At 38.2% G+C, this 27,706-nt stretch overlaps 1 protein-coding gene across 1 annotated transcript in view; it reads right to left on the minus strand.

Annotated features, from left to right (window-relative positions):
* The window catches only part of Trm1 (tRNA methyltransferase 1), a 97,046-nt gene extending 88,421 nt beyond the window's left edge, over positions 1-8,625 (minus strand). Inside the window, exons 1-2 of the mRNA XM_090371373.1 lie at positions 8,282-8,625; positions 2,091-2,190 (exon numbers count right to left, since the gene is read on the minus strand). Coding sequence (XP_090227499.1) covers positions 2,091-2,190; positions 8,282-8,580 — 399 coding nt within the window. The 5' untranslated portion in view covers positions 8,581-8,625. The remainder of the gene's footprint in view (positions 1-2,090; positions 2,191-8,281) is intronic.
* Between the last annotated feature and the right edge of the window lie 19,081 nt (positions 8,626-27,706).

Raw genomic sequence — 27,706 nt, forward strand, 5'->3', positions numbered from 1 at the left:
AGGGCAACAAGATTAGTGAATGGAACAAAGTGTTGCTCTTACGAAGAAAGGCTTCAGTTTTGCAAATTACAGTGCCTGGAGACTAGGCACCGGCGAGGTGATCTGATACAGGTGTATAAAGCCTTGAATGGATTGAGCATGCTCAATGCTGATGGGATTCTTCGTCTTGCTCAGAATAATCACCTGAGAGGGCATAAATTCAAATTCAGGAAAGACAGATGTAGGATAGATGTGCGGAAATTTGCCTTTAGCCAGCGGGTAGTTGGTTGGTGGAAAAGACTTCCATTCGTTGTTGTGGAAGTTGATAGCCTAAATAAATTTAAGGCTCAGCTGGACAGGTATTTCGAGCGAACGGAGGAGTGAAGTGGAAGTTTTTTGGGCTGATGCTGCATAAGCTTGCTTTCTTGCATCACGTGCCGCTACTAATGCTATTCACCTGTAAGTATTCTTTTAACAACAGCACTATTTTCTCAGATAAGAGGTAGTGGGAACTAGAAGAATTTGTGATCACTGAAAATAAAATGAAAGAGAAATTATCATGCTTGATTTTAAAAAGGTACAAAGGTTTGATAGGCTTAATCCCATCATATTAAAAGATGCGGCAGGACAGGTTTTCACAGGTTTATTGTAATGGATGTATTCCTAGACCCAAGTGAAGTCCCAACAGATTGGAGACACTTGTACAGTACCAATTTACAGGAGCTAGTTGCAAGGGCAAAATGGATAATTATAGATTTGCAAGTTTTACTTCTGTGGCAGAGAACATTATGGAATCTATGATTAAAGATGTTTGTTTGTTTTTTGGTTTTTAGGAGCATTAGCAACTAAGGCCATATTGCTCCGGGGATATGCGGTGGTCATTCCCTGACCTTTCCGCATCCTCCATATTTGGTGATCACGGGCTCGAACCCCGGTCTAATCAAGAAGCACGTGCTATGCACTGCTGCTCCTGGCCACGGAGGCGCCTAATTAAAGATGTGTTGGAAGAACATCTGTACAGGATGGAATTATTCAGTACAAGTTTGTTAAAGGAAAATTATGTCTAAATAATCCTGAAAAGTTATTACATTGTTTTACAAAAGAAGTGGATGCAATTCTTAATTTTTACAGTACTTTTAATTTTAGTACGGCTTTTCACATAGTACCACACTGTATACCTTTTGTACAGGCTGGAGGTGTGGCTTTGTTTGGGGAGTACTACAATGGATAAAAGCTTGGCTAAATGGATGGATAAAAAGGGTTATAAATGCCATGTGTGTTACTTTTTTTTTTAGATAATCCTCATGTTTTTTGTATTTCTGCCTTGTATCCTGATGGTTTCATCTCAGATTTCTTTCCACTGTTTCCTGCCCTCGCAAATTCTTTAAATTGAATGAATAGTCACAATAGCTTAATATTTCCAGAAATAAACTATACTTTGTACATCATGATAAATAATTTTAATAAACGAGCATTATGTTACAAATCCTTTACCAAGTTCCTATTCACATGCATAATGAGTCAGAACAAGAATTAGAAATTGATCTTTAACTACTGACATCATATCGTATGAGGCATCTCCAAACCAGTGTCTAGTGTTCTCACATTTATGCCTTCCTATCATATCCATTAGTCCCTACTTAATTTTACTATTAAGCATGGCTGGGGTGATGGGAAATGAGAGGCTGTGAGAACATTAGACACTGGATTGGAGATGCCTGGTATGACATGATGTCAGCAGTTAGAAAAAGGCCAATTTGTAATTTTTTTGTTCTAACTCATTATGTATATGAACAAGAACCTAGTAAAGGGTTTGCAAATAAATTTTAAAAAAAATAAATAATTTATACTGTTGGATGACCACAAAAAGGAGTTCACAAGGTAGAGAATACCAGAAACAGCACTGCATTTAGTAGTCATGCATACTCGAACCACGCAATGTTTGTTTATTAAAATTATTTATCATGGTGTACAAATTGTGCGAATAGTTTATTTCTGGATGGATAAAACCCACAAAGAAAAAATCCCATTTAAATACATGATTAAAGGCTAATGCTTAACAGTTTTTATCAAGAATTACAAACCAAAACTGATTCAAAAATAAAACTTACCTGATGAAGACCTTCACTCGAACAGCTTTGCTTCTTTGTTACAAGCTCCTCATCCATTCTCTGATGGTATCCCTGGATAAATTGTTTGATTACAGCAACACTGCCAAAATATAAAAAAAAAAAAAAAAAAAAAAAAGCTTAGTTTTTGCTGTTAGGCTTTATGCACATCAGCATCACTAACTCAAAATATATAGCACCATTGCCTATTATGGCTGTAGTCTATTTCTAGTCTCTAGAGCAAAGTTTCCGGCAACCCCCCCCCCCATACTTCTCTTTCAACCCATGCACAGTACTAAGTACTAAAGGTTTTGATACCTTTCGTGTTTGGGGGTTTCATAAAAAAAAAAAAAAAATAGCAAACCCACTATTTTATCACAGAGGATGGCTTAACAGCTTACTTTTGCTTCATAGTCTACTGAACAAAGATCATCCCTGAACCCAAATTTTCTTCTTATCTCTTTTCAAAACTGCCAAAATGTAAAATGGATCAGTTCTCACTTTTATCATAATGATAAAAAGTTTGGAAAGACATGCAATATTTTAGTACTGAACAGTTAGAACACAATAGCTAAATACTTTCAAATCAAATTTGCTGCATGGAACGCATATCATATGTTTGATTTCATTAAATGAAACAAGAAATTTCACAAAGTAAGCAAATAAAATTGCTTCCATTTTACACTATAAGCCTATCAATTTATAATCTATTATTGCCACACAACTGTTAGTTTTTAATATATCCTATTACATCAAATGCTTCTAAAGCTTGAATTAAAAAAAAAAACAAAAAAAAAAAAAAAAAAACTTTCCTGGTAGCATCATCACAAATTACAATTTATAATGCTGTATGTGCATGGGAAAGTCTCCATACTTAGTAAGGTATTTATAATTTGGTCTTATGTGATTTTTGATAGGCATTACATAGCAAAATCAAACAAAAGATGATAAAAGGCACCTCACATTGCATGTCGATTTAATGCTTGATTTGATTTGGGGTTTACTGGCACAACAGCAAACCAAGCGGCTATAATGCACCAACCACGATGATTTAATGCAAGTTACACAGTAATTCAGGCATGTCCAATGAAGATTATGGAGAAACAAAGGAAACATCTTAGGAATAAATGCATTAAATATAAAATTATTTAATGGATCAAATTTTTTTTAAACTCTAAAATTCCTGGGTTACTTCATCAGCAAAAAAACTCTAAAAGACTTAGAAAACATATTAGAAACAATTACGTAAAAAGAAACAGAAACAAACTGAACACAAGTTAACAAAGATGTTATTCATTATTTGAAATTATGCAATGTTGCAAAGAGCCATGAGAATACTGAACATGCTGATATCCACATGGTTATCACAAGTGGTAGCTGTTGATATTGATTATTGTTTGAATAACTGGCACCTGTCTGTGTAGAATATAGAACCAACTAGAAATTAAAGAGGCATCCCTGATGCTACAGAAAAAGAGGAAATTTTTCTTTTTCTGGCAAAAATAAAGCAGGAAGTAAACTAAGCATTTTAGAGTTTATGAAATATCTGATTTATTAATATAATTTTAATGCAGTTATTCCTGATAAGTTTTCTGTGCTTCTACACAGTCTCCATCAGACATGCCTAAATTCCATGTAACTCACTAGTAATAAACTTAACGTATTTACACATGTATAAGACGCACCTTAATTTTGGGGCCCGAAATTTGAAAAAAAAAATGTATTACATAAAGTTACTGAACTCAAGTTTTATTCATCATAAAATTCATACAACTCATCACTGTCAAAACTCCCATCCATTAGCTTGTCCTCATCTGTGTCTGATGACGAATCACTGTCTTCATATATTGCCTTGTCCTCAGTTTCATCTATGGCATTTGAAATGCCACACTTCTTAAATGACTTGACAACGATCTCAATCTTGATATTATCCCAGGATCTTTTCACCCAGGTACAAACTTCTCCTATAGTTGGTTTCTTCACTCTTCCTGCTGGTGTCAAATTGTCCCCAGAAGACGTCATCCATTGGTTCCATTCGTCTCTCATGGCAGCTTTGAAGGGTTTGTTAATGCTGACATTAAGTGGTTGGAGCTGGGATATCAAAACAAAACTTGCCGTCATACCTCCAGGTATGACGGCAAGTTTTGTTTTTTGCTCTGCAGCAATCTTCTTTGTATTTTTTGTTATGTGTGCCCTGAACTGATCAAGTACCAATAGGGCAGGTTTGTGTAAGAGCCCACCTGGTCTCCTGCTCCAAACTTTCTCAAACCAGATATTCATCCAATCCTGATCCATCCAACCCTTGTCATGAACGTGGACAATCACTCCTCGAGGAATGTCTTCTTTTGGCATTGTTTTGTGTTTGAAACTCAGCATAGGAGGCAGCTTGGTTCCGTCGGCACAACAAGCTAGAACAACTGTATAATGGCTCTTTTCATGTCCACTTGTCTTCACAGTTAGTTTTCACCCCCTCCTTATCAACAGTTCTGTTACTTGAAACATCAAATTGAAGGGGGACTTCATCCATATTTGCAATCTGTCCCAACTCGAACTGATGTGTCTTCCGACATTGAATGACAAAACGATGAAATTCAAGGACCTTCTGCTCATAGCTTTCAGGCATCTTTTGGGCAAGTCTGGTGAGTATACGCATGCTTAGTCCATTCCATTTCATGAACCAGAAGCACCAATTGTGTCCTCCTTTGAAATCAGTAACTTCTTTTTCAACAGCAATTCTTCTTGCCTCATGCTGAACCATCTTTGTGGACACAGGAATTCCAATTGCCCTTTGCTCCTCAATCCATATCTTCAATTCCCTCTCTAAATCAGGCCATTTTGCTGACTTGCCTCTAATGGCCTTCTTCTGCCGTGGCGTTTTCAGTAGGGTTTCTTCTTCCCATAGCCAGTGTCGGATTGTTTTCTCAGTCGGAGGAGGACCAAACTTACGTTCAGCAGCACGATTTCCATTCACTTTTGCAAACTGGATCACTTTTAACTTGAATTCAGCACTGTACGAAAATCTTTTCTGAGCGATTTCTGGGCAGAACGTGGCAAAACGTAATCTAATATACCGGTAACAACCGCGAAAAAGTGGGAAATGCAAGTAAAAAAAAATCTACAATCACTGTATAAGACGCACCAAGTTTTTAGACCCCAAATTTTTCGAAAAAAGGTGCATCTTATACATGGGAAAATACGGTATATTAAATCAACATAGTGTGAAGTGCCTTTTATCATCCTTCATTTATAATTTTTTATTTATCTTCATCATTTGCTCTATGTCAATTATGATTGCTACACATGTTAGACTTCTGATTATAAACATAATCAGGCATTAATATGGGGATACCATTTTCAGTATTTCAGGGCTGGAAAAAAAATAAATAAATAATAAAAAAGATAGCTATATTACCATAGTAAGGACCACAGGCAGAATTGACAACTGAGAAAGAAAAAACATTATTTTTTTTTTCCCCTTGGTAAGTTTTTGGCTTTATGACCAAAATCTCAACTAACTTCCCATTAAATTATCAAACAAAGTACCAGAAGAAAGTGCTTTTCTACATATTTAACAACATGCTGTATTGAAACTAAAGATATTTACGTAAAAGTATTTACGAAAGTGCACCATAGATTCCTAATACAAACTTGTTTTCTTTACAACCAGTGCTTTCAAAGGTTCTTGGATATGTAAATTAAAATACAAAAAGATAATTGAATAAAATATAATGGAATAAAGGAGGTATTAATCTGTTGGGGTCTCATCATGTCAGGAACCACAAGACACTCAAATCTGGGGGAAAAACAAGGTACACAGCATTTCAATAACTCTTGCCAAAGGGCCAAGCTGAGAGGCCAACAGTCCTTCAAATAACCTGTAACAGAAATAAGGGATGGAAATGTTCTTTCCATTTTACACATGAATATTACAATAAACTTCTCGGGGTAACGCAAATTAATTCCATTGAACCAAAACTTCATTCTAATGAATATAACTCAAAATTATTTAAAAATAAATAGTGTATATTTGCTTTCCACTTTATTCTTTTAAAATAAATCATAAATAAAACAAAATACAATCTACAAGAGTAAATATATTTGTGCAGAGATATAACTTTTTTTTTTTTTTTGACATTAATAAAAAAAATAATTTTTAGTGCAATCTTACTAATTTTATAAATGGGAAATTTAAATTATGGCCTACACAGATCCACATCTATTACCATTTCAAAATCATATCATATATAAAATACTGTATCACGAATAACAATTTTACAAATCCACACAAACAAAAGTACAATACAGCAGATACATGGCTCAATTAAAACTTGTGAATGATCTTATGATTCTTGAATGAATATCAGTAAGCAAAAGATTATGAGTGGGACTTACCAGTTTTATGCATAAACCAGTTTTAACTTGTAATGCACAAATCTAGTGAAATGCATTAGTGAATAGTTGTTTTTCTCATTTGTCCAATGAAATTCAATGGACTGCCTTAAAACACTATTCAAAAATATTTTAATGAGCAGAGGCATGATAAAATGAAGTGTTTATGTAGATGAAACGAAGTGATGAAACAAGCAAAAGGAGATTATATTAACAATGTAAACATTTTTCATTGAATAAAATTATTTTTTTGAAATATTCAATTTTTTTTATTAAACCTGATATAACTTATCATTAATGTCTGTGTATTAATTATTACTTAACTTTTTGTTTTTAATGTTTAACTTTTTTTTGTTTATTTGACATTAATACAAAAATTTATTTTTAGCGCAATCTTACTAATTTTACAAATGGGAAGTTTAAATTATGGCCTGCACAGATCCACGTCTATGCATGGGCTAGACTGATGGTTTAATTTTAGTTTTTCAGCATTAAGTTCAGCCACAAGACTAATATAACCTAATATGGTGCTAAAGAGAACTAGCGTCTTCTTACCTTGAAGGTAATAAAAAAACAAGCACCAAAAAATTATCAAGGTATGTGATTTTAAGAAGTATGCTGTTTATGAAATATGCACTTCATGTCAGTTAATACAGTTAGGTATCAACAATCTCCTGATGAAAGCAGTATGCTGCTGAAAACTGGAAAAGACGCTCAGTTAATCACTGTTCCTGTTGTATGGTACAGTTTGTAAAAAAAAAAAAAAAAAAAACAGCATTAATTTTTAAATAAAGGAAAAAGACTAGAGACTATCATAATTTTATGTAGCGAGAAGAAAATGTCATACTAAATCTTTCACCTGTGTAATTATAATGGGAAATAGTAATTATCACTGTGTAAAGCAAAAGAAAAAATCATATGCAGATTCTTTGGAGGGGGGAAAGAGATGTTTTCAAAGAAGGTACAAGAGGACAGGAGGATGTCAAATATAGTGGTGATGATTTGAGAAACTCGGAAACTCCTGAAATTGATCAAAAATGACGTACAAAATACTGTATAAAATTTATGAAATTTTTAGTCTTGTGAGTATACTACATGTAGACATCCACTATACTACAGATATTTCAATCCAATTAAGTTTATCTGGGGAAAAACCAGCTTCACACAACACTGCACTAAATCTGGATGCTTTTCCCATAAAAATTAGACAAAAGTTCCAATTATTCGAACAATTACTCACGAGACCATCATATATTTACTGCTAATTTCAAGTAAATTATAAGCTGGAAATTCATCTATTATTATTATTAGCCATATGGCGAAAGGAAGCCTGAGGCTTATGCTGCATCAGCCAAAAAAAAAAAATAAAAAATAAATTCCCAAGTTACCCTGAGAGAGAGAGAGAAGTAGAAAGGAATCACCAAGAAAGAGAAGAATGATGATATCCAGCTCAGGATCCTGGGTGTGCCAAGTCCATAGTCACCAGATATGATCCCTGGGAGTAGAGTGTGGCCTTCTTATGATGAATGAAAGAGAAACATTAATTTGGTGGAATAAAAACAAAAATACAGAAAATACTCTCTGGCAACAGTATAGCAATTTAAGTTACTCTGTGGCTAATTCCTAAAAACTTACAAAAATAAGATAATTTTCAGAGCAAATATTTAGAGGAAAAACGAGCGGTGATACTAATACTCAACTAGCTAATACTGAATGCCAATTGCACAAGCTGAGTTTTTGTTTTGATACATGCCTCATTTGTTTCATGCTACGAAAAAGAATGCATTACTAAATACTATTCTCACCTCATATCTCTGTTAAATTCCTGAACCGGATTATAAAATACGTCGTGAGTACTTGGAAATAGCACCTCAGCTTGGCCTTCTGCAACAGTAGTATATGGTGTTTTATCTATCGTAATTTCATTACTGTCTAATACAATGAAGTTACTTGAATTTTCTAAGGAAGTCGACTGTTCTGTACGAGCATTACTAAGGTCTGGTTCTGGACTGTTTACATCTGTTTCCATATTCTTATTTTGCACGAATAGTGTAGAACGTAATAAACATAAACTAACTCTTATATGCGTTGTACGAAACAGCATTTAGGTACTAATGCTTAAAAATGATAAGTTAAAAATTGCACAGCATTTACCTAACGAATACATAACATAAAATTTAAAACTGTCGAAAGCACTAGCTTTCAGCACACATTTCTTGACATTATAACCACAACTAAAGAAGTGGCGCCATCTGTATATTATGCACTTACAGTAGTGCCTAAATTAACTTCAATAAATAAATACCGACATTAATTATAATTATCCCGATAACTTCTAGTTACCGTGACTTTTGAATCTAATATTCAAAATAGCAAAAACTTTTTTTTTTTAAGTGAGTTAGCGAAAAAGAAGCACTTGCTATTTTTATATTAGCTTAAATATAAGAAAATTTTTTCAATTGACATTGGTGGACAATGCAATGTTGAGTCAGTTTGTGTGACATAAGCATTGGAAAAGGGAAAATGAGAGTAGGTGTGTGTTATAGGCCTAATGAATCCGACGAGTATAATGAACAGTTGTGCAGAGAAATAAAGCGGGCCAGTAAATCAGAATGTCTTATTATAGGGGATTTTAATTATCCAGTTATTGACTGGAACTTTCGGAATGGTCACTCGCACACTAGCAAGACTTTTGTGGATTTATTGGATGACTGTTTTCTACAGCAGCATGTTCGAGAGGCAACCATAGGGAGTAATACCGTTGATCTGATTATCAGCATTGATAATTCATGCATTAAGATTTTGCAGATAAAGGAACCACTGGGTGACAGTGATCGCGATGTACTAATATGGGAATTAGTAATAGTAATAGTAATAGTAATAGTAGTGGCATGTGATGCAAGAAAGAAAGTGTATGAGCTTATGCAAGAAAGCCAAAAAAAAAAAAAAAATCACACCATTCCCTCCAAATACCTGTCCAGTTCCTCCTTAAATTTATTCAACCTATCAACTTCCACAACGACAGATGGAAGTTTGTTCCAGCAATTAACCACCCACTGGCTAAAGGCAAATTTCCGCACATCTATTCTACATCTGTCTTTTCTTAATTTGAATTTATGCCCCCTTAGGTTCGTAATCTGAACAAGTGGAAGGATCCCATCAGAATTCAGCGTGCTCAACCCATTCAAGGCCTTATACACTTCAATCAGATCACGGTGCAGGTGCCTAGTCTACAGCCACTGCAATTTGCAGAACTTAAGCCTCTCTTGGTAAGAGGATCCCTTCATTCCCCTCACCAATCTTGTTGCCCTTCTCTGTACAAGCTCAAGTAAATCTACATACTTCCTAAAATGAGGCCTCCAGACCTGTACGGAGTACTCAAGGCGTGGCCTGACCGTTGCCTTATACAGAGGGACAATCACCTCCTTTTCCCTAAATTTATGCCCTTTTAAATGATTATTCTGAGCAAGAGGAATTATTCCATCAGCATTGAGTATGTTCAAACCATTCAAGGCTTTATACACCTCAATCAGATCACTTCGCAGGTGCCTAGTCTCCAGACACATATTTGCAAAATTTAAGCCTTTCTTCGTAAGAGCAACCCTTTCTTCCATTCACTAATGGAACGAGTACAGAGAAGGGCAACAAGATTAGTGAATGGTACAAAAGGTTGCTCTTACGAAAAAGGCTCAAATATTGCAGATTACAGTTTTTGGAGCCTAGGCACCAGCGATGTGATCTGATTGAGGTGTATAAATCCTTGGATGGTTTGAGCATGCTCAATGCTGATGAGATTCTTCCTCTTGCTCAGAACAATCACCTAAGAGGGCATGAATTGAAATTGAGGAAAGGCAGATGTAGGATGGATGTGCGGAAGTTTGCCTTAAGTCAGCGGGTAGTTGGTGGAATAGACTCCCACCTTTTGTTGTGGAAGTTGATAGCCTAAATAAATTTAAGGCTAAGTTGGACAGGTATTTGGAACTAACAGAGGGGTGAAATGGAACCGTTTTTTTTTTTTTTTTGGCTGATGCTGCATAAGATTGCTTTCTTGCATCGTATGCCTCTATTAATGCTAATGCTATCTCTATGGATATATTGTAAGTCTATCAAATGCATAATATCATTATCAATATACTGTAAAAAATCTGACACTGATTCTGTTGTTGGCTCTGGAGGATGAATCCGAACATCCATGTATGCCCCCCCCAAGGATATTGTCCACCAACCAATGTCCACCAAACCCCTGACATTGCTGCTGTAAGGGTGTATTGAATACACCACTTTTGTATACAATAAAGATTATATATGTCCAAGTTTGCAGATGATTAAAACTTTGGCAGGGTTGTTAATGGCAGTGCGCTACTGCAACAGCAACAGGATCTTGAAAAGTTGATCAGATGGGCTGAGAGGTGGCAAATGTAGAGCACTGCATATGGGTAGCAGTAACATTAGAGTAACGTACCAACTGTGTGGAACTACACTGAGAGTGGCAGAGAACGAAAAGGACATGGCGGTAATTGTGCAGAAAGATATCAAGTTTTCTGGGCAGCAGAGGGTCTTCTAGAGTAGTTTATGAAATACAGGAATTTTTCGAGCAGTGAAACGGAGGTGATTATCCACTCGTATAGGGAAATGGTTAAGCGACACCTCGAGTACTGTAAGAGGTGTGGAAGCATCATTTTAGGATGTAGAGTTGCTAGATCGAGAACAGAAAAGCGCAAAAGGAACAAAGGGAGTGTCCTTTCCAAGAGAGGCTTAAATTCTGAAAGTTGCAGCTTCCTGAGACTAGGCACCTGCGAGGTGATCTGATTGAGGTGTTGAAGGCCTTGATAGTTTGAGCAGGCTCAGTGCTGATTGGATACTTCCGCTTGCTCAGATTAAGAACCTGAGTGGGCTTAGATTCAAATTGAGGGAAGACAGTTTAGCCAACTGGTAGTAGATTGCTGGAACAGACTTACATCTGTTGTTGTAGAAGTTGATAGCTTATATAAATTTAAGTCTGAATTAGAAAAACATTTTGAGTGACCGGATGGGTAAAATGGGAAGGGTTTTTATTGGCTGTTGCTATATAACCTTGCTTTCTTCTAACATTTGGCATTAATACTACTATTACTGAAAGAAATTGTCTCCAAGGGTGGTTGAGCTGACAACTTGGAAAAATTCAAAGGCCAGCCGGAGGCCCTCGGGGTAAATATAATTTACTTTTAACCACACTAGATGGAAAATATCCGCGTTCGATTCCTAATAATGTGGCGAAGAATTGTTATTGGCATTTTCAAAACGTGGGTGAGATAGACGGTTTCAGGCGAAGATGAGGGTCTACGGATGTCTCTCCGGCAGCTTGGGCTTTGCTTCCACGAAAGATAAATCCAGCTAAAGAGTAAAATGAACTGTATCAAACACAAACGACTTCATTACAAAACTCTTTTGAGCAGCGTTAATGAACATAGGTTAAAAAAATCGCAAACCGAAATTACCTTTTAAAATTTAATAATAAATGAAGTAAAATTTACCAACATTCCCCCAACAAATAAACTGCCATTATTTTTATTTTGAATTTTAATTCAATTTGGAGTACAAAATTATGTATATTGATTAAAAATATTCCTTCATTGTAGATTAGACAGGACATCGATTGTTCAACAATAAACTTGAATTTCACTGTTCACAAGATTCTTTTCATTCTTATAACGAATTTCAACCTTTTAACAATTTACTAACTGCGACTACTTCAAAGTAATCGGTGTGTTTTTGGCTGGTTGGATTAGACATTGAAGTATTCTAAAAACTTCGGATCTACAGCTTTAGAGTATTGACCAGGTCTACAAGGTATCATCCGTCAGGCGTAGCATCTTCAACAAGAAATGTGCTGCAAGAAGTGGGTTAACCATTCAAATGTCCCAGGATGGAATTTACTCTGCTTGCCTGTCAGAATGTAACTAAACTGCGAAGTCTGTAATTATTGCATTTTTGTACCGGAATATTTGAGCAACGTGGAGGTAATTGCATAACCATCCCATGACTGAAAATGGTATGAAAATAATTTAAATAAATTATTTATAATTATCATATATATATTATTGTAATTATGGAAGAATGACAATTATATATATAATTGTAATTATATATAAGTAGCACCCTAAGTATTCAATTTTTACCTTTGTCTTTCTATTAATTAATACCTAAAAATTTGTAATTAAAATTATTTATTTTTTCTAATATAAAATTATTAATAAATTAGTTATGGTAGTTAGAACCGTCTTTCCTAATACAGAAATATTCCTTCATAAGTATGCTTTTTTTAATTTTTTGTTCAGATAGTGTGAATATCGTGGGCGATGGATGTGTTGCGTTGAACGGATCATGCCTATGAGGTGGATGTAGGGCACGTTGTTATTCCCACTCGGGGATGCAGCATAGTGGAAACAGAGTGTATCCATTAAAGGAGGGAGAGGTATTAGAGAAGAAACCGAAAAACTGTTGCGTTGGAAGAACAGGGACGGAGGATGGGCATATCCAAGACGGAAGATTTGGATCCTGACGATGGGGTGGGATCATTAGTGCGGCAGGACTTTGCCCGTTAGGAGGGAGAGGTACACATTGCACTCATCTGTTCGAGCTGGTGTCCGTCCCTAAGCGAAAACCCATCTAAGGATCCCGTTCACTAATTACCGATTAAGTTCCCTGTTTAGGCAACTGCCGACTGACTGATATTCACTTTGGTTCATGTTGCTTGCGTACGTGAAGTTTGCCAACTGAAAAATTTGTTCAAATATGCTGGAAAGAATGACAAGGGCGTAGATATGCTATGGATTATACACTGAGTGGACAGAAATCGTGACATACTTACCTAGTAGGCCCAACTTTCACCAGGATAAGGGCAGTCGCAGAGCACGTCATTGAGTCCAATAGTTCAGAAAAGCCTTCCATAGGTATTTCCATCCATGCTTGTTGTCGCAACTGGCGATATTGGCAAAATGCTCTGTAGTGATTTTCTAAAGAACAGGAAGATAATTTTGGGAAAAACAATCTTGCATATCTTCAAGATGTGTCTCACAGTATTTAACTATAGATGAAATCTGAATTTAACCCTTGTCTACAGTGATATAGCAGGAGCATTTTCAATGAAATGAATGAATTCGAATTCCTAATTAGGATAACTAATGCTGATAAAAATATGGTTAACGGACACGTGGGTAATTTGAAAATTTGGGACAAAGTATCGCACTGTGGTTTGTACAAGGTATTTAGGAAGGATAGTGAAGATAGAAACAAACGTTGGTGGGGTTAGCCTTTCATGAAAACGTTTTGCAAATTCAGAAGTACACCACTGCTGGCATGGGATCTGTGTAGTGTGAGTTTGAAGAAAATGTACAATTAGAACTTAAGTATTCTACAGACCTAAAGATTCTGAAGAGTGGATTATGGTTCTCTAATTGCAGATGGAAGTATTATACACACCCGAAGATTGTGCTGATTATGAATTGTTAATTCCTTAATATGTTGTAGACATGTATATTATCCTATTGGGCAGTTGCAGAACATTAGTTCAACTCCCCGTGGTACTTAATGGATCGTGTTTGTTGGCAAGCGTCACCATATTCTCCGTAAACTCTGTGTGACAATGCGAACTCCCTAAAACCTAGAGATAGGGTGAGTGTTAATGCAGTCTCGTGTTGTGTTGGTATGTTGTTCCTTCAGCCGAGGGGTCTTTAGTGAAACTCGGCACTCATCCTCTACTATGAGGAGATAGCCGCATGTAGGGTGTGGGTTGAATGTTGTGAAAAAAGGAGGGAGGATAAGTAAGGTGAATGACAGGAAGACTTTCCACCTTAAAATTGTAAGTTAAAGTTAAAGCGATAGAGGGAGATCCCTGTGGAAATAATCTATTTTCAACAGGGCTGGGTGGGGGGACTGTTAATAACAGAAAAACGGTTCGGTTAAAGTCCATCAGGTGAAAAGGATAATGTATTAATTTCTCTGTTACAAATCTCGCACTGGCCAAACCAGCTGAAGTGAGTGTCAGCAGATTGGACACCATGCTTATGAACAAGGAGGAGGGATGAAGACAGCAAGTCAGAGGAGATTTCCTGATAGTTTACCACCCCACCCCCACTGCAGTCTAGTTGGATACTGCCTGTGAGAACAACACATATTCTACATTGGTTCACTTACGCACATGACATACTACACATACACTTCTTTTAGACATATACCCAGAGACATGAATTTGCAGCACATGAGACTACATACTTTCTCTCATCCGTTTTTCCTGCATTCATCGTCATTCATACAGACAGGACAGGATATAGTTGCACTTAAACATGTGCATATACAGAATCAGTCAATTTATATATATATAATTATATTAGTGATAAAAAAGGAAAGAAAGTTAAAACGACAGTAACTGTAACTAATATTTATGGGTCAATGCAGTTGCAAGCAATTATACAATACATCCATAATGTCTATAGAATATTAAGGATAATATAAAATTATTAGAAAAAGTAAATCAATCCAATAATAATACCATCAGGGACCTAAGAAAACGCAAAAAAAAAATTATTATCGCTTTTTACCGACAATCTAGATGACTTCAACTGGGGCCAACCACTCAGACTGAAGGCAAAGAACGACAAGAGGCTCTCTGTTTCTGTGATGATCAATATATGCTAAGTAATTTATATCTAATCCAAATATAAACCAGTATAGGCCAAATATAAATCGAATGTAAATAAAAAAGTTAAGAAATTTTAGAATTATTAGAATCAAATGTATGAAATATAAATAAAATATAAATGTAAGCATATATTAATCATCGTTGACCCGACAGAGAACGTAATTTAATGATTAAAATAAGATTAAATATATAATACATACTACATATTGACCGTATCTAGGGCAGAATGTAATAGTCGTGAAATAATATGTGGTGCCCCCTATGTGACGGATTCGGTAAAAATAAATATAAATAAATAATTAAATTCAAGTTAACGCAAAGAGAAACATGCAGATAGTAAGGAGAAAAACTAAAGGAGTAGGGAAAATAGAACCTGAACTCCACAAAGGCGAAAAATAGTGGTATAGATAAGAAATAGTTTCTCCTACGTCCTCGGATTGCCCTAATAATTTCGGAGAAATAAAAATAAAGAGTGTAGGACAGCTTAAAGACATTACAGGATATAAGTTGTGGCTCGGGTGTGCCCGGGATCGCAAACCCGTTGCGCAAATAACTAAGCCAAGAAGAGAAAGAAGCTGAGGGTCCTACTATAGGAACGGGTTTGCGATCCCGTTCAAATAGTAGAAGTTTGTCATAGTCAGTAGATGTCACAGTCAAGTAGGAAGGGGGTGTCGAAGTCTGTATTGCCATCGCATGTCCTATTCCCAGAAACCTTTTGAGCAAATTCATGAAAACAATGTAATGCATTTCACCAGAGATGGGTAGTTGCTTTTCTCTCTGGTGTATTGTTCTTTTCATTACCTCTTTCTTTTTATTACATCTGAACGACCCTTACATTATTTCATAATCATTAACATTCATAACAAATTATCACGACCTTAGTTACTAACTTGCATAATACAACAGGAATGTTCCTTTTTAAAAAGGACTGGCATTCCATTGCTTACAGAGCTAGATTATGAGTCCTTCAATTCAAGGATTTGAGAAAAAAACAAACGAGAACAGACTTACGTTCCGTAATGGCCGCTGCTTCCAATTTCCTTACGTTCAAGCTTTCATCCATTTCTTGGGCACACTGCCTTCCGATGCCGGACCAGGCTGTCTTTCTCTTCTTGGCTCACATATCCGCACAACTGACCATTATCATTACCTCTATGCCTCACGAACCATTTCTGTCACGTTTTTTTTTCTTTTTCATGTTACTACCCAGAGGTGTGAACTCCGACCACCAAAAAAAAAACTACTCCCACTTCAACCCACAAGCTCAGGACCTTTTCGACCACAGAGCAATCAGAAACAGAATGGACCCCATATCTAATTACCCCCCCCCCCCCCCTTGAAATTTACTCTTCGCCTTAAGTTTAGAATTCACGGACTCCAACCAATCCCCATAGTGTTTAATTTTTCATTCTTTCCTATTTGCTAAAACAACTTCCCCCAGCTGTCTCCCTAGTGCTCAAACCAACCATTGAATAGAAATTTCTCATTTCATTCCACAATGCAATATGGCCCTTTCATGTTGCCGGTCATCTCGAAAACACTCAATTTCGTGTTCATACCTCTGCTAAATACATCGAGCTTACCCAAATTTGACAGTCACACTGACGCCATTTTCTTTTGACGAGAACACTGGTCGTTCACAAATTTCCTGTTTCCTTTCTAATGGTGGTTAGAACAAAATATAAGCTTCATAGTCCCATTTCACGGTCCGATTGTTCTTTCCCTCAGCAACCCATCATGCGCTGTCTCTGTTTGTTCTCTTGTATTATTAAAATTACTTGTTTTCCTTTAGCCGCTATTTTAATTTACACGTCTAAAACTTTTTCATCGCCAAATACAGTGTTTCTTCCAACTTTAATCTTATTTACATTAAAACTAAATATCCAACCTTAATACTCACTATCTTTAAATTAATACTCGGGCATTAATGCTAATTAAATAAATAAATCTTTATTGTGAAGTAGAGTTACAGCACAATATCTCATCACGGCGACGAGTGCCAGGGGTTCACATATAGCAGTTAGGGAAAAGATAAGTACGGCGTACAAATACAAAAGGCTACAGAATGCCGACCACAAAAGCAAAATAAATACAAATACAGCATAAAAACGCAGAGCTAGATATAAATACAGAAATACATACAAGTTGGCCATATATCAGGGTTCGAGGGCTTTGATAAAATTGTGTCTGTCCTTCTTGTTACTTATTATGCTGTCGATGTCGGCGTCCACACGGTTGAGGGCAGCGAGCATCTGTTTGGGAAGAAATCTCTCAGTGGATACAAGCCTGTTGTGGTGAGCTACGAGTGCTGGTACCGACCTTAGGCTTGGCTGTGGAATCCTCCAAGAGCAAGCGTTCCAAATGTTTGGAGATGATATCTGGCCCATGATGAGTTTGGCTGTGAAGACCAGCCTCTTTTCCACGATCAGGAACTTCATCCTTGGGATGTTGAGTGCTTGTGGTAGCTGAAGCTTGTTATTGGCCCATTTCAGTACCCAGTATTCAGCGGTGTACACCCGCTTGAGGTTTGTAGGTGCAGGAGAGGGCCATATTTCTGCACCATAGAGAATGGCGGAGTAGACGGTGGAGGTGATGAACCTTTTAACAGTGAGAGGATGTGGACGTGTACCAGCTGCTGCTTTGAGATCCACCGTAGACGAGAGAATTTGGTACTGATTTTGTTGATCTAGTTGACAAAGGACATCTTTTGGTCAAACAGAACGCCAAGGTGTGTGTGCGAGGGTACGTTTGGTATTCGTCCCCCTGCGAGTGAAACGTTGAGTACTGTCGGCATGGATTTAAGGGAGAATATAACCCGAGCAGACTTCAGTGGGTTGATTTTTAGATTGAAGTTTGCCAGGTACAATTCTAGATCCTTAAGTTGGGAATTGATCTTGTTGCTGAGCTGAACGGGATTGTCGCCAGGGTTAATTTGAGTCAGCAGTTTAAGGTCATCGGCATAGCATAGGAGAACATTCATTGAGGCATAATGGGCACGATGATAGCTGTGAACAGGACCCCCCCCCCGCGGTACTCCAGCAGTAATGTCGCAGGATAGGGTGTGTTGTTGCCGATGAAGAATAAGTATTCTGTGACAGAGAAGAGATTCCAAAAAGCACAGCATATCACCTCGAAAGTGAAATTTCTCCTTAAATAGGAGGAGCAAGGCCGGGATCGACACGGCATCAAAGGGTGCGCGTATGTCGAAATATGTGGTTGCTAACTCAGCTCTTTGTTCGAATGCTGAGAGGATGCGTTCTGTGGTAGCTGGCAAGTTAATGATTGATGATTTTCCTGCGATGGCATAGTGGATTTCAAGTGGTTTCGTCTGGAGGATTTGCTGAGTGGTTGTGGTAGCAAAGCCTTTTCAAGAGTTTTTAACCGACAAGAAGCAACTGATATGGGTCTGAACTGGTTGACGTTTGTGGCAAATTTGTTTTTAGGGATGGGGTATACTCTGTACTTATTCCACTAGGGTGGGAAATAATGCTCAGTGAGGCATCTGTTGTAGATCGAGAGAAGAGGGTTTATGATGAATGCGCTCGAGCATTTGATCATAAATTGCGGAATTCCATCATCCTCAACAGTGGCTGTTGTGGGAAGGGAATTGATGGCACGTATGAGCTCCTGTTTCGTGATCTGGATAGTCCCTAGGACATCTGAAGGGGTTTCACAGTCAGGCTGGACAACTGTAGATGGGACTGTGGTTGTATTTGAAAACCTGGCGATGTATTTTAGCCATTCTTGAGGATCAAGCATATGATTGAATCCACCATGTGGGGAGCATAGAATGGCTTTCCTTTCCTCAGAGTTCGGTTAAGATTTACTTGGATTGCAGCAGCTTTCTTTCAATTAAAGTTGGCCCTGGCGCGGGAAAAGGCTATTCTCTCTTGACTGCCATTCGTAAGCTTTCATTTCTTATGTAGGACTTGTTTCATTTTGAAGCTGTTGTTGAGGTCAGCAGTCCACCATGATCTGGAACGGGGAGTTACTGTTGGTGGCAGCATAGTCGGTGACGGATTTAATCCAGTTAGATAAGAGTGACACTGCGAGGCTGAGGTCGCAGTCAATGAGGACATCCCAAGGAATGCAGGATGCTGCTTCTACACAGAGTTGCGGATTAAGGTATTTAGGTGCTGAAACATATTTGACTATTTTGTTGTCAGGGATGTTGAAATTTGGCACCTGCAATGACCATATCAGAACTGGGTGATCGGACAGGAAGAATGCGATGGGATCATCCTCAGCTGTGCATGGTGTTGAAGCAAAAGCGAGATCCAGTAGGTTCAATCCCCTGGTGGGGTTCTCATTGACCCGTGTCATGTCAATGGATTTGAAGAAATTACAGAGCCTGATAAAGAGGTGATGGCGGTTTGGAGGCAGGTTAAAAACACCACAAACGAGGCGTTGTGCAGATGGACGAAGATGGTTTAAGAGCTAGTTCCCTAGATCTTCAATAGTTTCAATTGTAGGCCCTGGAGGAATATACACAGATGTGATATCAATGTGGCTAGAGTGGAAGCGTAGCGAGACTATAATCGCTTCGAAAGCTTGAGTTGTAGTTGAGGTCGAATTCTCATATGAGATAGGGAGGTGTTGTTCAGTATTGCTACTCCACCGCCTCTAGATTGCTCCCTGGTGGCAGACAGCATGTGGTAACCAGCAATAGCTGAGCAGAAGAGTGTGTCTTGATTAGGTTGAAGCCACGTTTCTGCGAGGCAGACCACGTCAGCGACCTGGGAGAGGAAGATCTGTTCTGCTGAGTCTAGTTTGTTCCTAATGGACCTGATATTTTGAAAGTACACTCTGATGACAGGTGTTCGACGAACTTCCGTCCTGATTGGAGGTGTCCTGAGTTGGCATGTTCGCGAGCGAATGACACGACTTCCTGACGACATATGGACTGGTATTTTATGGGGACCGTCACATAGGGTACTCAGGATACTCTTATCATGGCGGAGTGATGCTTTGACTGTGGGGCTTGGCAGGGCAATGGTGTGAAAGGAGGCCTGCTGAGATCTTTGGAAGTTGTCCAGTGAGCTGTGGGCGGTGATGTTGCAGATTTGGTTTTGGTGCAGAGGTGGAGGTTGGGGAAGGTTACTGGTTCTCCTATTATAGAAGGGTCGAATAATGGTGCCAATAGGCCAGATAGATTCGGTTCCAATTAATTTGAACAGGTCTTGTGCGCATTCAACCCTGAACGATGCGCAGCGGGGGTTCCTGGTGTGAAGTTCCAGGAAGAACTTCAAGAATTCCAGGCAATATACTGGAATTCTTGAAGTCGCTACTTACGACCAGGGTCCTTCACCTGACTGTGAATAAAAAATCTTTCACAAGGAAAGTTTGTGTAGGTGTACCCCAGGGCGGAGTTCTCTCAGGGCTCCTCTTTACGGCTGCCATCCACCCATTCCTGTGTCAGCAAACAGAATATATCAGTTATGCAGACGACTTGAAGCTCCTCTATCGGATCAACGGGACCGCCCGACCTGATTCGGTTTCTGGAAACATTATCAACAGCCTCAAGAATCTGATTACATACTTGGCACAGTTCTCTCTTAAGATAAATCCAAAAATATCTGCACAAATGGTATTTTCCCTCAAATCAAACCAAACGCAACTAACCCTGGAAATCCACGGAACCCCCAGCACCACACTCATCAAGCACAAAGATCTCGGCGTTATATTCGACCCTAAACTCAGTTTCAAACACCATGTTGCAGACATTCACAACAAGGTCTGCAGAGCAAGATGGCTTGCCAAACAACACCTCCTTCATGACACAGAGCCTGAGTACACGCTCCAATACATATACCGGTTTCTGCAGCCAGCCATCACCTACGGGTCAGAAATCTGGGCATCGGCAACGAAAACCACGCTAAAAACCATTGCAGCCGATGAGTACTGGCTTCTTCGGTGGATCCTCTTCAAGCATAAACTGCCACCACTCATACATACTTCAGATATCACCCAACTTCTAAATTACAGAAAAGTCTCCAAACGTATATTTGCCCTCCGCTTGCTTGTGTCAATTAAAATGATAGGGGGTGAAGTCAATACGCCAAATTTTTGGCAGATGTGCAATTGGAGGATTTCCCCAAAACCCTTAAGAGCCCTCCCCTCTCTGCAGTCTATGGCGTGGAGGCTCAGAATAGGGGATAGATTCCTGCCCATGGAGATGCTCCGCAATGTCCAGGAGATGGATGTAGACTACAAAAAGTTCATAGAGGACAAATCGTACAGAAGACGCATCATCAGGGATCAGCTTTCGTCTTCAACCGAGTGACTGCCATCCTCTTTTCATCGCTTTCCATGTGTCTTCATTTCACGTGTTAGTATTAATTTTAGATGTAAAATATGTAATTATAAGTTTTATGTCCTAATATATGTTTTAAGTAATTTTTCCTGTATCAGTTATTTAATGTTAAACCCCTAGCATTGTCGCTGTTGTGGGTATTATTGCATCAGGCAATCATGTAACCAATCACTGCCTGCAATAAAGATATATTAGTTAAGTTGCTGCACCTTTAGTCGAAGGTTTAGTTGATCACGCAGAACCTCGGCAAAATGATTTGCTGTGGTATTTGGGGCTAAGCGAGATATGAAAAGTCTACTACAGGGTCTGGACTTCTGCCGTTTGGGAGGTGGGTGGGAAGGCTGCAGTTTGGAGTTGGTTGATGTGCCAATTCGAAACCATTCACGTGAAGCTATACTTGCTTGTTGGCTCACTCTGAAGTTCATACGTGTACTTTCCAGTGGTTGCATAGGATAGGATGGATTTGCAGTGGGATGAACTGGGAGTGGAAATTGTAGTGTGGAAGAATCCGCTGGCTCGAATATTGTATTCGCTCCTAGACTGAGTCCCAGGCCTTGTGAAAATGAGAAGTGCGAGTGAGGTATGACAGGACAGGTATTGCGAGAAGTTGGGTGTGAAGGTGGAAATGATGACTTTTGCCTCATTGGCATAGAGGTAGAGAATGAGTGATTTCAAGTAAGAGTTTCTACATGCGGTGCTGTTGACCGTAGGTAGAGCCTGCTACTGCAATTGTGGAATCCTCTCTTTCATTGAGTGGTGATTACCATCGGTTGCCCTTTTCAGGTTCAACTTGAGCGTACGTGAATGACGGGCTTTCGTGGGTGGTTTTTGCCCTTTCCCATCTGTTTTTAGAAGCTGGCTGGAGTGAGGATATGGCGCTCGACGATGTCCAGTGTTTGGCTGTTTTTCAGATTCGTTCCTAACAGGAGCTTCTGATGGAGGACTGGGGATTGATTTTTGCTGCATTCGGGGCAGACTGATACTGTAATGGCCTTTGGGTAATTTTTATATAATCTACTAAGATCGTCTGAGTTCAGAAGGTTAGTGAGTTTTGCTCGGATCTGTTTACTCGGATAGCTTACTCAGTTCGATCTTATTATAAATATCAAGGAGTATAAATTTCATCTCCTTGTTTTCTTTGTGTAGCATTGTGATGTCGTCTTGTAGCTCTGCCAGTTCTGCTTTTGAGATTTCATTTCCATGATCTATTTTTGCTATTGCTTCTGATGAGGGTGTCCTGAAGTTTAGTAATTCATTTTCAAACTGGTTAATTCTGGAGAACAACCGCTCGGTACTCTCAACAACTGCATCCATGGTTCCTGAACATGACACACCTTTTTCAGGTATCCTCAGTTCTAGACGTTCATCAGGTTTCACACCTGTGATGTCGGTTCTCTGTTGCCCCGAGTCCTTTAACCGTGTAAACTCAGCAGAAAGTTGAGAAATTGCGGTCTGAATTTCGTTAACAGAATCCTTTAGCTGAATAAAATCACGGCGGGATACGCACTCCGTATCAGTTTGTAAGTTAGATGAAGAGTCATCGATATTCCTCCAGACATTTTCTGCTTGTTTGCAAAGTTCACGTTTCCAAGAATTTTTAATTTTCTTTGCGAGTCTTTTCTGATCGGCGTATGGGCTACATGGCCCACAGAGGCGAACGGCTTTGCACGAATTGCACAAGAGAACATAGTCAACTTGATAACGACACCCTGTGCAAGAAGTAGGTTCGCTCATGGCTGCAGAAACCGTAGATATTTGCGATTTAAAGGATTATCAGCGTCCTTGAAGACAGCGAAAAACTGAACGGCGAATACAGAATCCGTGGAAAGTGGCTGAAGGCACCGTGAGTGAGTGAGGAGTGGGTCAATGAGCCCTGAGGCGTAAATTCCAGATATGTTAAGGACAAGATTAGTGTCGGCAGCTCGTGCAGGCAGGGAGCTCTGTATGTCGTCATACAATCTCGAAAAGCAACGGGCAGTTGCCTTTATCACTGAGAACAAAGAAATATTCAAAATTAACTTGAATCGAATTAAGAGCTGCTTGTAGTTATAGGTATAAGTGCACTTTACTGTCACAGAAAGTTAAGGCTTTCTTTTATCCGGGGTTCAGCATTGATGGGGGCACCCTTCCTAGTCAAGTGCAAGGTATTTATGTGGCAACCGCGAGATACCGGCGGCTCTCTATATCTCTGCTGCCAGCCACATGGTGACCACTGCGGTCTGGCAAGCAAAGGATACAGATATTAACGCAAATAACCTGCTAATTTCCCAAAAGAAATTTCAAATTTTCTTACCGCCGGAGTCCACTAGCTGAGGTCTTTGAGTGAGAACACATTTTGAGACAAGAACTGAAGTTAAAGCACATTTTTTAAACAAATTTAAACGGAGCGTTAAATTGCACGTCTTCACTACCGAGGTCACCTCCCCGTTTTTGGTAAGGTAAATTCTCACTTTACATCGCCCTTCCTGGATTTATTTTAAGCAAAACAAATATTTCCACTTTAATTTGTAAGATCTACTTCTTACACACTCATCAGGCACAGTGATAGATTCCCAACCGAATCTGTCACATTTACGCTGTGATAGATTCGTAATCGAATTTATCATAGAGTAACTACGCTATATTAAAATACCCGTATAATTTGACTGCCGGTTGGTTTTAGTGAAAAGCCTCTGAACCACGTCAAGGTACCAACCAAATCAGAGGAGTTTACTCTTTATACGTCCAGGAGAAACCTTTCTATCTCCAGCAGTGAGAGAAGAAAGGAAAGAGACTGGATTTACAAATTGACAAAGCCATGGTAGAACAAATGATTACCTTACACTGATTACGGCATCTCTTGGAGGATGGATTTTGCTGCTGTATTATAGGATTGTCTGTAATGAATTATACTTGTACATCCTCCGACAGTACTACCAGAACGTCGGTTAATGCTGAAGGAAAGTGTGCTCTGATTCCGGATAATCGAGGTTTGACATTGTGCTTTTTAAACGTGAGTGATTGACGAATGATTTTGTAAGGCTTATCTCTTTGCTACACCGGCAGTGCATTTCAGTTTTAAAACCATTCAATTGTTTGATCAACATCATCTGAACCTGAATTAGTTTCTATTTTGAAAGTTGATTTGTGTTCCACATTAAGAAATGAAACTTCTTCGAACAGGTATTCCGAGCTTCCTTGAGGTTCAGTGGTAATTTTCACCTGGTCTTGGAGAACCTGAAAGATATAAGCAGTTGTTAGATTCTGAACTGTTTATATTAGAGAAAAGTTAGTATGAAAAATATTCTTACAAATCAGCAATGCTTATTGCCCAATATATATACTTACCAGAAGGTTGTAACTTGGGGGATGTGTATTGTGCTCCATTTTCAAGAAGAATCCTAAAACGCCGAAATCCTTTTCAGTCGGATATTTTATTTTTTCATACCCATTCTGGAATAATATTTTAACACCTCCATCCGAAAAATATTTCAAGCTGCGAAGAACATGGAATTTGGCGAATGCAATATTACCTGTAAATGAAATATAAATCTTAATCTTTATTACTGAAGAACATTTAAATTTTTTGTTATAGTTAATTTATTCGAAAAAAATTATGCAAACTTGCAAATTATGCAAAGAAAATAGCGAATAATTTTGGGAAAAGAATAATGTCATTATTAAAATAACTTCTAAAAATTATGCAGTAAAGATAAAATTGACTTACCCATTGAAACACCGAAATCTGAGACGAGTTCTTGATCTAATTAGAACTGATGCGAGAGAAAAATGATTTCAACCCTGCACTCACCAGGTTATATACACACATGGCGATCTTCTGATTGGTTCATTTTAAGTTCAAACTTTGAACAAAGGAACTCATGTCAGCCGATCATTTTGGTGAAAATTCTGAGATCAAGGGTATACATGATTACAAGTATCACCTGGTGACATCAGATTATTTGATTAAATCTGAGATCAAGGCTATGCTTTCCCTCATTGACGGAAATACTTTCGCCTGCGGTTCTGGGTACCGCTGACATTTACCCTGGAGACATAAGTCACAATCACTGTATTGAAATCAGATTGTAGCATTTGCCTAATACATGCATTTCAGTTTTGACTGTTAATTAATTAATTAATTTCTATGAAATTCAGGAGGATCTGGTAAATAGATTGAATCTGCAAATGTTTTTTTCAATTCGTCTTTTTCACCGATAATTCAAAATATATTAACAGTTTCAATTTTAAGTGAAAATCGTGCAAATATATTTTCAAATATTCTCTTATTTATTGATAACATTATATTGATGTGATTATCCTACTAATCTTTCTTTTGTTATATTTCGAACACATTTTCCTTAAACAGTGACCCTAATGATACAACTGAATATGATCACTGGAAACAGAAGCCAAATAACTGCTATTACAACAAATATCTCCTGAAATATAACATTTCGTACAACATTTTGTTGGAATATATGATTGCACAATGCCTCTTTAATAAAATAAAATAAATAAAAAATAGCACCCAGCATTGAAGTGAGTTCGAAACCATTCACTGACCTGAGGTGTTTTTAGGGGTCTTAGGAATGTGGATAAGGTAGTTTGTCTGAGATGAGGATAACATCGCTTTTTCTGCTGAAAACAGAAACTTAACGACAGAATACACAGAATTTAAATAGGTAAGATGTACGGTGGCTACGATTACGACATTAGGGAGATTTAATTTGGGATTCGTAAGAGAAAAAAATGGTTTTGTTAATTACAATCGTGTGAAACCATTCTCATGCACCGGTTGAGAAAACATTTTTTAAGTTAAGTAAAATTTTGTACAAGTACAGAACTGCTGTTTTAGGTTTTTATGAACTCCTATACTTTACTTTTCCAACTGTCCCATCCTATATAAGGGATAAGGAGGTGATTATCTCCCTTTTGCTTCTACAGGAATGGGATACACTAAAATAGAAAGGGCGCAAGAATATTTGATGATGTTATCGAGGCAGTGTTAGGTGGGTCGGAAAACTGCTAGCTTTGGGAGATACAAGGACTAATAGATTAACAGAAGCTGCTGGCAGAGGTGAAAGTGACTCTTGCACTGCTTCCATTGGAATGAGCATAAGCCTGGAAAACAAGATGTAGGGGATTTTACAGACTGCTGGGAGACATTGCGGTACAAGTAAACACATGGGTTGTGTTAGGGTAGCTAAGAATAGAAACAGGTGCACATATACTTGCGTGTACACCAATGTTAGGAGTTTAGTAAATAAATTTGAGGTATTTGAGGTATTGCTTAAAGCATCAAAGGCGGATATTGTTGGGATATCAGAGATGTGGTGTCACACAGATATAAGGAATGCAGAACTGGAATTTGGGGAGTACAATCTGTACACAAAGGATAGACAGGAGATTACGAGTATGCTATAGGCCTAATGACTCTGATGAATATAATAAGAAACTGTACAGGGAAATAGAGTGGGCCAGTAAATCAGAGAGTCTTATAATGGGGGATTTTAGCTTTCCAGATATACACTGGAACATGTGGGTTGGACACTCACACACCAGTAAGTTTTTTTTGTGAATTTATTGGATGATTGTTTTCTTCAGCAGCATGTTCGACTGGGAACTAGAGGGAGTAATACTCTTGATTTGATTATCAGCAGTGATTCTTCATGCATTAAGAATCTGCAGATAAATGAACCACTAGGTGGCAGTGATCACAGTGTGCTGAAGTGGGATTTACACAAAGAGGTAACTACCATTAGGGGTAAAGGGAAGAGTTTTTCCTTTCGTAAAGGCGACAACGACCGTCTGAGGGTGTATTTAAATTCTATACAGTGGGACCAACTGATGATGTTACCAACAGTAAATGCAAAATGGGAAGCATTCAAAGAACTTATTTTGGAAGCTACCAGGATTTACATACCAACTAAGAAATATTGTTCAAGGTTTAGGCCTAAAAGTGTATCAGATGAACAAATGAGACATATGGCAGAGAAGAAAAATGCATGCGATAGATATAAATTAGAATGTGATCCAGAAGCCGATGATAGATTTAAGCTGGTCTGTCACCAAGTCACAAAGGATTTTACGCAGGCGAACGCAAATTGTGAGAAATCTTTGGCAAAGGATGCAAAGAAAAACAGCAAAGAGTTCTGTACTTCTGTAAACTATAGAAGGAAAGGGATGAATCAGATTGGTCCACTGGATATTGATGGTTCAACTGTTGATGATCCTGCTCAGGTGGCTCACAAACTA

The sequence above is a fragment of the Mastigoproctus giganteus genome, chromosome 4 (assembly GCF_048544385.1).
Source record: "Mastigoproctus giganteus isolate SK-2022 chromosome 4, ASM4854438v1, whole genome shotgun sequence".
Lineage (NCBI taxonomy): Eukaryota > Metazoa > Arthropoda > Arachnida > Uropygi > Thelyphonidae > Mastigoproctus > Mastigoproctus giganteus.